Raw genomic sequence first — 12,504 nt, forward strand, 5'->3', positions numbered from 1 at the left:
TTGAAAACAGTTTGCGGGGATTAGAGGCGGCCGCGCTAATTTTAAGGAAGATGAGAGGGAGGACATGAGAGTTGTAGCCGCATCATCGGGAGACAGTCGAGAGAAAGACTCCGCAGATGGTAGGGAGGAGAGGATTGTAGATGAGAGGGTGGAGGAAGACAGGTGGCGTAGGTTCCATCGATAGGTGACAGTGGATGGTGGGAGAGATGGATGGGTGTTAGAGGAGAGGAAGAGAGAAAGAGATGAAGGAGTGGTCAGATATATGGAGTGGTGTTACAGAGAGGTTGGTTGTTGTGCAGCTCCTTGTGAAGATGAGGTCAAGAAGGTTGCCTGCTTTGTGGGTGGGAGGGGAAAGAGTGAGGGTAAGGTCAAAAGAAGAGAGGAGGGAGAGAAAGGTAGACTGGGTGGACTCTGAGTTGAGGTTGAAGTCACCCAGGAGGATCAGGGGGGTCCATCTCATCCAAAAAGTTCCCCAGAGGACCCGGGGGGCGATAAACAACAATAATAAACAGTTTGCACAGCAGAGTAACAGAAACCGCATGAAATTCAAAAGAGGAGAAGGAGAGGGATGAGGAGAAGACACTAGATCTCCATGAGGATGAGATTAGGAGACCTGTGCCACCTCCTCTGCCAGAGGATCTGGGTGTGTGGGGAAAAAGAGAAGGCAGAGGAAAGGGCAGCCGGGGTGGCCGTGTTCTCTGGTGAGAGCCACGTTTCAGTTAAAGCAAGAAAGTCAAGGTTGAGGTGGGAGGCATAGGCAGATATGAAGTCTGCTTTCTGGACGGCGGACTGGCAGTTCCAGAGGCCACCAGCCACACAGAGATCAATACCAGGGGATCTGGGAGGAAAGATGAGGTTAGAGATATTCTGCCCATGTTGGCGGGAGGCGAACCTCCTACCTGACTGGGACCTGGGGAGAGGAGAGAGGACAGGGATGGGAAGGAAACACATGGAGGGAACTAGGGAGGACAAGAGGAATACTACACAGTGGAATGAGGGCAGGCAGCAAAAACAAAATCAAACATCAGGCTCTCGGACAGCCTCGATGGACACCCGTAGATAGACACCCTCGACTTTGTACACCTGCGACTTCGTACGCCGAGGCAAGTAGCCGAGGCTGCCGCACACAGCTGCCGCTGGTGCTACACAACTGCTTAAATAACACTGACACTGAATACAGAAAATGCAACCAACCCACTGCAGAACAATAATGCACACTGAAGTGAGTTCAGGTGTGCCAGTAATAATAGCCTGAGCAGGGTGCAAAGTATTGGCTCCTCCTACAACAAAAGCTGTGGCCTGCCAGCCAGTAAAACAATAGCCTAACTTAATAGCCTAGCTTACCTGAGAGAAACAAACACCTAACCCAGTTTCACTGAATCTAAATAAACACCACTTGTAATAGCTAACAAACAAACAAGTACACAACAGAACACTATAATGACAACTAAACTGAATTTAGAATCAGCAAGCAAACAAATAATACTTAACTAATCCAGGAGAAAATGCAACCAACCCACTAATCCAGGAGAAAATGCAACCAACCCACTGCAGAACAATAATGCACATAATAATGAACAATATGCTTCATGAAGTATTTAAAAGGAACACTTTCTTTAAAGTGTGACCAAATTGTGTTTTATGCTAGACTAGCTGTGAGAAATGCAATTTAATTATCCAAAGTGCTCAGTAGTTGTCATTATAATAGCTTGCCACTGGCCGGCTGTAAGCTGAACAGAATGTATACTGTAGTTGCTTGCACATGGAGGAGGCATTGCCTATACTGAGAGACTGTACTGGTCAGAGAAGCTTGTAGATGGACTTTTGTTCCAGAGAGCCTTTACAACAAGTATTGTACTATGTACAAGTATTTTTGTGCAAGTATGCAACAGCAAAAATGACAACAATGATAATTCCTCTGGAGAAATTCTGAGTAAAGAATTTATATTCTATCAATGTTTCTCCAAGGTAGCTAACGTCTTTGGAATTTGGTTCACTAGACCCTTCGCCGTGACTTTAATGGCTCTCAGTAGGCTATTTTTTCTCACCTTGTTATCCATCTTATGCTCAACCCTTGTGCATTTTGTGTAGAAACTTAAAGTCTGATCATATTATGAAAGTGGAGACAGTGATTGCCTTTGGTCCTCAAGGAAAGCACAAACACAGATATTCAGCTCTTAACATTAATTACTGTTTTTAAATTTCTATGTGTTTGTTTACATTTCTAAATATAGCATGCAGGAAATAAAAAAGCAGCTGCAAATATGGTCTCAAATCATTTCATAATCACTTGACTCTGTCTATGCCCATTTGTCAAAGCAATGGTTGTCACCATAAAATACAATCAAATGAAAACACAATGCCATGTTTCTGAAAATAAATTTAATGCTATTATAAAATGGTTGTTAATAAAACCCAGGAAGTAAGAAGTGATGGCTACCCTGCTTTTCAAGCCTTGGAAATGGTGACTCAGCTCACAGCTTTGGGCAGAAAATATATCACAGGTCTGGGCAGTGGAAAAACAACAGTATTTCAGCACTGCTTAAGGCCAAAGCAGGTTTCTGAATCATAATGAAAAAAATGTTTTGCCTATGGAGCCTGAAAGATCTTTCAAAGATTATTTAAAAAGTTGCATGTTGGTTATGTCTAACTCCCTCTTCTGTCTGTCTGACAAGCGAGCCTGTGTCTTTTGGGCTTATGTCTAACATTGCTCATATACTCGACGTCACAGATTTCAAACTCCAGCGTCAGCTGGTTATCAGGGTATTCTTGGCACCAGTGGTTCATTTCAGTCATTGTTTGTCAATTGGCAGTTGAAAGGGAAGCACAAAACCCACAGATGCAGCGTCCCCCCTGTGAATTCAGTGTGACACCTCTGCTCTTGTGAGAACAGAGCATGACCATCTTTTTTTTTTCCTGCATATGGACTATTCTGGTCTGCTGAAAGTGGTGGTGGTTCTGGCCACATAAAATTCAAGTTCAGTGACTGACCGCACAGTTGCCTTGAACCCTACAGGATTTGTGATGGCCTGATAAATAGACCATGATCCTCTGTGAGGATTAGGGTTTGATAAAGGTTAGGGGTACCCTGCTGTAATAGCTTGAAAATAGAAAGTTCTGGTCTAGCTGGGTATGAGCTGGTCAACCAGCATGGCCAAGCTGGTAATAAAGCTGGTATAGGACCTGGTCTGAACCGGTCAACAAGCTCCAGATGTTTCAAAACCTAGCTTGGGCTATTTTTTTCAGCAGGGCACACTTTCATGGAAATACTGTAACTTGTGTGGTGGAGGTAGCAGGGCAGAAGAGAACTGAACAAGCCAGTGCTCTAAACACTGATCCAGAGTCCGCATCGGTGGTGGTGATATTACAAGCTGGCATGTCACAGTGGCAGCATAGGATCGTAGACATTGTGAAATGAAGTCTTAATCCATATACACATGACCGTCTTACTGTAATTACACTCTCAGGAAGGGTGCAAGCACCATTAACTGCTGCCGGTTCAGTCCATTTAAAGGAAGGTGGATTAGACGATAATCATATGGTATCCAGACCATAAAATCTGCGCTTTATTTAGGGCTGAAAGGATGTGCTGTCACGTGTGTCCTGCATGATCCTGCTTGATTTAGCAGGGCCTGCTGGTCTCAAAACTGCATTAGCAAATTTACCAATTTAAAGTGCTCTAAATGGAGGCACTGTAGGAGTGTTTGTGTGTATATGCATGCATACAGTATGTGAATGAGTGTGTGTGTGTGTGTGTGTGTTTCTGTCAATCTGGAATTGAGTGCGAGTGTGGATTTGTGAGTGAATGTACATTCAGTGAGCACTTTATTAGGTATTTTAGACTTATTTTTTAGACTTAAGTCATCTGTTGCTGTAGTTTTTTGCGTTATTCTCATCTTCCTGTCAGCTTTGACCAGTCTGGCCCTTCTCCCCTGACTCAATAACAAGGTGTTTATGTCTGCAGAACTGCTGCTCACTGGATGTTTTTTGTTTTTTGCATCATTCTCTGCAAACTCTATGTGAAAAGCAGTTTCTGAGATACTCAAACCACCCTCCTTGGCACCAACAATCATTCCATGGTCACAGTCACTTAGATAATTTTTTTCCCTCCATTATGATGGTTAATGTGAGCATTAACTGAAGCTCCTGACCCATATTTGCATGATTTTATGCATTGCACTGCTGCCACACGATTGGCTGATTAGATAAGTAGGTGTACAGGTGTTCCTAATAAAGTGATTAGTGAGTGTATATGTGTGGGTGTATGTGTCAGGTAGTCTGTGAGTGTAGCATGTTTTTGGGTGAGTGAATATAAAATGATGGTAAATGGTTGGTGTCACAGACTGAGCTGTGACGCACAGGCAGCATGTCCACTTCCATTATCAATACTGTCTTCATACTGCTTTGCATTACTGGTTTACCATCATTAAGCACTATTTCCGTCACTTTAACTTCCATCAAAGAAACAATGTTGTTTTAGAATGAGGGGAAATGCCTACCGGTATTTTGCAAGCAATTAATTTTTGAAAAACCTCAAATGCAAAATATTCTGTTCATATGTTTGGTCATGTTCACCCTTCATCTGTATGAGTTTTGTCTGGAATCAAGAAATGCAAACATTGGCTCTGGCTGTAAAAAATATTCTCATTTATTGGTTAAAACCTAATTATTACTGAACGTGGACTAGACCACGTAGACGGGTGTTTTAATGGAAACGACAAACCTATTCTTTATACAGTCTATGCGACAAACACGGACATTTTATCTACACTGAGTGGTCTGCACGAGAGAAAAATGTTTAATATCTTTGTTTGTTTTGAGTTTGCTTACTTGGTTAATTTATTTGGTAAGAAATATGTTGTTTAGTTTCCTGAATAATGCTAGAGTTGGGGTTACCCAGTGGGTGGGGCTACAGCTAGCCTTAGGCTGTATTAGGCCCCATGGCCTGAGTATGGGGGAGATGGTTGAGAGAGAAGGTATGGTACAATGGTAAAGTCTGTCAAGGGCCTTTAGACATAGCCTGGCAACTTATGCCCATTTCTTTTGTTTTTGTAAAGTTTTTGTTTTGTTTTCTGTTTTTTACGTGTCCTGATTTTTCCACTGTAAATATCTGCACTTCCTAAGAAAAAAGAAAACGAAGAAAAAAAATAAAAGAACTCCGTTGCTGGCTATCCTGTCACAGTTGGCAGTTATATAGCACCTTTATCCAAAGCGCTGTACAATTGATGCTTCTCGTTCACCCGTTCATACACATTCACACACCAATGGTGAGTGGCTGCCATGCAAGGCACCAACCAGCTTGTCAGGAGCATTTGGGGGTTGGGTGTCTTGCTCAGGGACATTTTGACACACTCAGGGCAGGATTGAACCGGCGACCCTCCAACTGCCGGACAACTGCTCTTACTGCCTGAGCCAATGTCGCCCCATTGGTTCTGGCGGTAAGAGTGTATGCGTATGCGATTGCATGTGTGCACATGCGTGTGCGTATCTGTGTTTTTGGGTTGTGTGGGTGTTTTGTACCTCTCAATGATTCTTTAAAAATACAATCGCAGCCTTAAGCTGTGATAATTTCTTTAAGCCTCTACTCCATCTCTCCTCACAGGGCCTTTGGTCTGAAATTGTGCGGTCATGCCCCCCAGTAAGAAATCTGAAGTGTCCCGGGTCAGCGTGGTCAACGGTCAGAGCCTGTTTGCCCAGGTGGGGCTCTCGCAGGATACCGCGGTCAAGGCAGACCCCGCAGCACCCAACCCCCGGCCTGAGGACGAGGAGCTGACCAACCTCAACTGGCTCCACGAGAGCAGCAACCTGCTCCACAGCTTTGGCGAGCAGGTCCTGCGTAGCGTCAGCCCGGTCATGGAGACCGACCGCAGTGACGGTGCGCCACCCTCACCTTCCCCGCCACCGGCGCCCTCCGACTCCAACTATGACCTCAAGCAGAACCCCAACTGCAAGCCACCCTACTCTTTCAGCTGCCTCATTTTCATGGCAATTGAGGACTCTCCCTCCAAGAGGCTGCCCGTCAAAGACATTTATAACTGGATCCTGCACCACTTCCCCTACTTTGCCAATGCCCCTACTGGGTGGAAGAACTCTGTGAGACACAATCTGTCCCTGAATAAGTGTTTTAAGAAAGTGGATAAGGACCGAAGCCAGGTAAGTTTGGTAACTTATTTCATATAATGTAGTTAAACCCTTGAATTTACAGTCACCCTAGATCCCTCACTCTCTCCAAATGTATGAGAGATAAACAGAATCTCTTGCACTTGCTCTCTCTCTCTCTCTATCTCTAGCTCTCTTGCTCTTGCTCTTTTTCTCATTTCTCTAATTCAGTATCAAATTCAAGAAGTTTTGGAGTCAGAAAATATGTTGTAAAAATATTGCTGAAGCATATAGCAGTACATTGAAGCATGGACCCAGTTATCACCTCTCTCTCTCACTCCATTGCATTACTCTCTACATTTTCAGCTATATGTATTTTTTATTTCTTCATTTTATATTGACCAAAATGACAGCCTGTAAAAGTAATTTTGTGGAGCTTAGGATCAAAGGGTATACTGTAGAAAACAATCATATAACACAGGCTTTAAAAACATTGAAGTCTGATTTTATTTTGGGAAAAAAACATACTATTTGCAGGTATTACCTTATGTTTTTAAAGCCCACAGTTCAGTGTTTGGATCCCATAAATTGAGTGAATTAAATTTTAGTTTCTTATTGATTGAAAACACACACTGTAAATGTCATTTAATGTTTGTTTTTCTGTATTTAGCATGTACATTATGTGCAAACAGACTTATATGAGGGACATCTGCTCCTAGCAGATCAGTACAAGCCTTTAGGTGTGTGACCTCCTGCTTATGGCCATTCACACCAAGAAGGATCATTGTAAATATATCTGTGGCATGTTGGCTTGGTTTGCGGGAAAGAAGTAGGGCACTGCGAGGACCGTATGCCAACTGGTTAAGTAGACACACACCTGGACTACATTACGAATCAGTACAGGAGTTTATAAGGTGTACTTCTTTCCACAGTAGGCAGCTGAGACTGGGGAACCATTGTTTTACCTGGATCCTGTGAGGGTGAAGGGAGAATACTTTTTGTTTGTTTACTAGTTGTGTGCTCTCTTGCTCTCTACCTCGGTCCTGTGAACTAATAAAACCCCAGTGCAATCCAGAATTTTAATATCTCCCTGTGTCCAGCTCTTCTGTCCTCCCCAGGGTGTGTCATGGTGTGTGACAGTTTTTTATTTATTTTTATGTTCTAATTAAAGTGGATGGCAGTCCACACCACAATCATAACAACAACAGCAGTGACAAACTGCACTCGCTGAGCGCTTTATTTGGTATTTATTAGGCTTAGTTTTTTTTTTACTTACTAATCTTCTACTACTGTAGCCTATTCACTTAAGAGGTGTGATCAGAAGCTCCTGACCCTCTCTCATTAATTACACGTTTTTGCCCACAGAACTGCTTCTCACTGGATGTTTTTGGATTTTCGCACCATTCTCTGCAAACTCTGGAGACTGTTGTGTGTGCAAATCCCAGGAGATCAGCAGTTTCTGAGATATTCAAACCACCCTGTCTGACACCAACAATCATTCCATGGTCAAAGTCATTTAGATCACATTTAGATTTTTTCTGAAAACATCTGAACCTCTTGACTACGTTTGCATTCTTTCAGTTGCTGCCACATGTTTGGCTGATTAAATATTTGCATTACATTGCAACAAGCTGGTGTCCAGGTGTACCTAATAAAGTTCTCACAGAGTTTTTTTTTTCCAGCTGCATGTATGATAAAACACTGACAGCCAATCAAAATCCAACTGAATTTACAGGGCTTCACATGCAAAATATGCCAAGAGACTATTTACAGAACATTATCGTTCAGCAGTGTGGATACTCACATTGTTATTGTTAGTTATCTTTGATATAGTTCTTGGTGTGGATAGGCATTTAACCAAGCACACCTGTCTTCAGAACCCAAAGCCCTTTCAAGTAGATTGTATTGTATGTATTACTTTGACATGATAATAATTAGCAAGGGCATTTTGAGCAGTTGAAGAAGATCAAAGGGAAGATCTTCTTACTGGAAGAAGGCACTTTGCACATTCTTGTCCTTTTTGTCAAATTCTCTTGAATAGTTTCTCTGGTTTGGCCCTCTTCACCTGATCTATGAAATCCTGGACTTAAATTCAAGGATGGCATTCAGCCTGTGGATGAAAGCCACCGAGTCTGGGCTGGCTGTAAACATTGCCCTTGAACACATTGTAAGTGGCTTATCCATGAAAAATGATAAATTACAAATACAGTAAACAAACGGCTCTCTCTGCTGAAATAATGCATTATGCTGAAAGACGTTATGTCACCCATTCAGAGCAAATGGCTGAATCAATTTGACTGCCTTCCCCCTACCCATTCTCTTTCTCTTTCTCTTTCTCTCTCTCCCTCACTCACTCCCCCTCTCCCTCCCTCAAACCTGTTCTTTCTGGTTTTTGCCAAAAGCAATTGCCTTTTTGTTAATATATCAAGTCATATTTCCATCAATTTAAAGAGTTGGAGATGATGGTGATGAATCCTCAGTTTCTGCAATGAAGATTTCCGCATATTCAATGCTGCTAATTGCAATGCCTGAAGGGGACGTGGATGCCCCATGAATATGCCTCTGTTTGTGTGCTGTGTACATTGTGCATACTGAATATGCCTCCATATTTGATAGCTGAGCACATTGTGCTGTGGGTGAGTCATTAGTCTCTACAGCATGGATGACAAACACAATTCCATCAGTCCAGGATGATGGACCACATACATTCACCCACACACACAGACTCACACATGTAGGTACAAAAGTATAGAGCACACACACCCTACGCATACATACACAAACATAAACATTACAGTACAAAATACAAAACAATACTGCTGTGTGTAGTTGTATCATCAAATGAATATATTCTAACCAAACATGATTTGGGGCTTAAAGAAGGACTTGTAGGAAATAACTATGAGGTACTGACTAGAAATATGACCAGACCAGCACCAGCAAGTGGCTACAGCAGGCAGGGTGATGTAGAGATTGAGATTGCACAGCCTTTGCTCTTCTTATATCTGTAGATGACAGTGGCAAATACACTTAATGCAGCCAGACAGATTGGTGACCTTCCCAGGGCACTTGGAACAATGACAGGAACGACAGCCTCTGACTCACAGATCACAGAGCATGTTGTGGCTTCGATTTGGCTTCTCTCCATGTCTCTCTTTCTCTATCTCTTCCACTCCATCTCTCTCTCCCTCCCCCCTCTCTCTTTCTGCATGTGTGTGAGGAGTTTGCTGGATTAATTATTGCTTGTGGAATTTCTCTTAGACCGCATTTGTCTTCCATAGAGCTCGCTCAGAGCTCATTTTAACCAGAATGTTCATCTGTTAAGTGTAATTCATACCTTTATAACTGTCATACTGGGCTCACCCACTGCTGTGATAAGGAGAGTAAAGAACTCTTTGCTTTGCTGAATAGATCACTCCCTTGTTAGCAGGCAACCTGCATGAGAATGGCTACAGTTTTCATTGGCTACCTGTGTAATCACTCATTTTAATGAGCAAGCAGCCACCATTTATTAAAGGGGAGGGTGGGGGTCCTCCATTTTCTCCTCAGGTTCAAAAAGAGGATGATTTTAATCATGTTTGAGTGTGTAATAGGTATAATTATGAGTGAGACACTCTCTTCAATGCTTTACTGGTATTTTCTCCACCCATACCTTGCTGACCTTCTCTGCTGGCTGTGTACTGTAGGTGCTGTAATAATTGTTCATAAACAAACATGTGAAGCTATCAAAAGTTACAAAGGTAATCTCACTACATGCGGTGTTAGCATTAGTAAAGCCGAAAGCAGGGGTGTCCAATCTTCAAGAAGGACCAGTGTGGGTGCAGGTTTTTGTTTTAACCCAGCCTGACGACACCTGTTTCAACTAATTAACTAATGGTCCTCAATCAAGATGGTGGGAGTTTCTCAACATCTGGGGATCATTTTGGTGTTTACACTTTTCAGTTACTTGCAACTTGAACTTGAACTCATTATCCCATTTTTTCGTTGGTGTAGTAGACTACGCCATACCCCATACGTGTATGGAATTTATATTCAACTCCACTTAAGCATTAATTAATCAGGATTACCGGAATGAATGAATCACCCATGTTGAATGCTATTATATAATATCCAATTGCCATATTATGAAAATAATTTAGCCACTGTCAATAAAATAAATATTATATATATATTAATAAAATATGAATTAATGGAATAATAAAATAAGAAAACACGCTTTACAACCATGCTCTTTCATTCCCGCGCACAATACTAAAAGCTGAGACCACTCGTGAAGTTTGTTCAGCTCCCACAAAAAAACTGACATCCGAAACCTTTGATAAATCATTATTTACATTTTTTGTGGAAATGCATTTCCGATGGAATTTCGGTGAATTTGTTCGGTGAATTTCAATAGTCAAGCTCATTGCAATGACACATCCCACATTTTGGATTCAACAAACAGCAATAGCCGCTACAGCTGGAATATGTACACATTTTGTCCTGGGCTGGAAACACTTTTATGTGGCCCACTCCAGCCCTTTTTAGATAATATTGGAGACCCCTTTCTGATGAGCTTGAAGTACAGGATCATAAGGAAGGTGCGTGCATCCCTGTATCAGTCCCACCTGTGCTAACCCAGAAGCAATGTAAGAAAGGGTTTTTGGGTCTGTTTGCGAGGGTGACATTTGGCTGCCATCCTGATAAAATATATGACTTTGGATTTGGCCGCTTTTGTTAAATTAAGGGTGTGAGAGGGAAAAATGGCATTCTGAGGAATGTGAGATACTGGCAATCGACCCCTCTGGTGTTCTGCCAGTTTCTAGTTTAACTGCATGTTTAATGACAGCCTGCTGACATGGTGGGGTGGGGTGGGGTGGGGGGCAGTGCTCGTTATGGTGGGTATTTCAATGCACACACACACAGGGATTAAGTGTATCATCTGTGAGAGGATGCAGCTCTCTGCCTTCGGAGGGTCTCAGCTCTTAGTAAGGATGAAAGATCCTCCTGCCAATGCTATCAGACAGACCTTGCACCCCCCCGCCTGCCTCCACCCACCCCCAGTGCCTCGTCTGTTGCCTAGGAGACAAGGGTAATCCACCCCCTGCTGCCACATGCACAAAGAGCGCTAACTCATGGAAGGTAAAATAGCATTCTGAAGTTCTCAGACTTCATCATTATAATATTGTCCACGGGTGTGAGTGTCTCGAAAAGCGCTATATAAATGTAATGATTTATCTATTTGTCTATCTAATGGAGTCTTTTTCTGTAATGCTTGACAAGGTTAAGGAACACATTTGGGGGGTTTTTAGACCATTCCTCACTGCAGAACCTTGCAAGATTATCAACAGCCCTCTTCAGTTCAGTCCACAGTTTTTCGATTGGGTTGAGGTCCAGCACTTGAGATGGCCATTGCAGAACATTGATTTCAGTATTTGTTGTGCATTGCCAGTCAGGGGTGCCAATAATTCTGGAGCACATGTACATGCACTCAAAAACTCAGGCAGGTAGGCACACATTAACACGTACACTTGCACAAACATACACTCGCACACATTCCTGCATTTTGCAAACACATTTAAACATGTCTTGAATGGGATTTTTGACTGGTTTGGACAGTCCAATTACTGTGTGTGAGTTCTGAATTTCATGGCATGTTTGCCATTTTAATCTTGGGTAGGGTCTTAAGAACGTTTCACATATCTGCCATGATGTGGTAATCTGAGAAGTGGTTCTGAAATACACTGATGGAGAGCAGACAGCTTAATTAGGAGAGGAAGGGTGTTTGATCTAAAAATAATCTCACACATGGGAAACGCTTCTGGGCAAAATAAGAAAATGAGTTTAGCAGTTCCTCTAAAATATAGCAAGTGAAACTGACAAAATCATGCTGCTGTGAATATCAGGGAAAATGGATGCTTGGAGCCTGTAGCCTAGTGGTTCCGGTACATGACTGGGACCCGCAAGGTTGGTAGTTTGATCCCCGGTGTAGCCACGATAAGGTCCCTTGAGCAAGGTCCTTAACTCTGTCTCCTGCTTTGTCTAATCAATTTGGATAAAAGTGTCAGCTAAATGAATGAAGACCATGGATGGATACTTTATTATCCACTTCTGGGGGAAATTTGCCTTTGGCTTCACCATTGTTATGGTAAAAACAAGCAGCCATACAGGCCACAGACAATACAATATACACATAGTGGCCTGTGTTGTCTGAGGCTGAGCCTAACTACCCAGGACATAGACAACTGCACAATAGAGCTCCTGGTGCCAGAACATAATTTGCAAACTACCACAGAGAGTGAAGCACAGGGTCAGCAGCTGAAACTGTGTCCCCTTCCCATAATTCCCTGTAAATGATATTGTTAGAAGCAGAATTTGCAAAGCATGAACAGTAAGGCTTGTCCCTGGAGGACAGGGAACTCCTCA

General features: G+C 42.6%; 1 protein-coding gene across 2 annotated transcripts in view; it reads left to right on the forward strand.

Moving 5' to 3' along the window:
• The window catches only part of LOC133128652 (forkhead box protein N3-like), a 68,175-nt gene that overhangs the window by 17,498 nt on the left and 38,173 nt on the right, over positions 1 to 12,504 (forward strand). For both annotated transcript variants that reach the window (XM_061242355.1, XM_061242356.1), the window contains exon 2: positions 5,603 to 6,153. In XM_061242355.1, the coding sequence (XP_061098339.1) occupies positions 5,629 to 6,153 (525 nt within the window). In that variant the 5' untranslated portion in view covers positions 5,603 to 5,628. The remainder of the gene's footprint in view (positions 1 to 5,602; positions 6,154 to 12,504) is intronic.

The sequence above is a fragment of the Conger conger genome, chromosome 5, assembly GCF_963514075.1.
Source record: "Conger conger chromosome 5, fConCon1.1, whole genome shotgun sequence".
NCBI classification, from domain to species: Eukaryota; Metazoa; Chordata; class Actinopteri; order Anguilliformes; family Congridae; genus Conger; species Conger conger.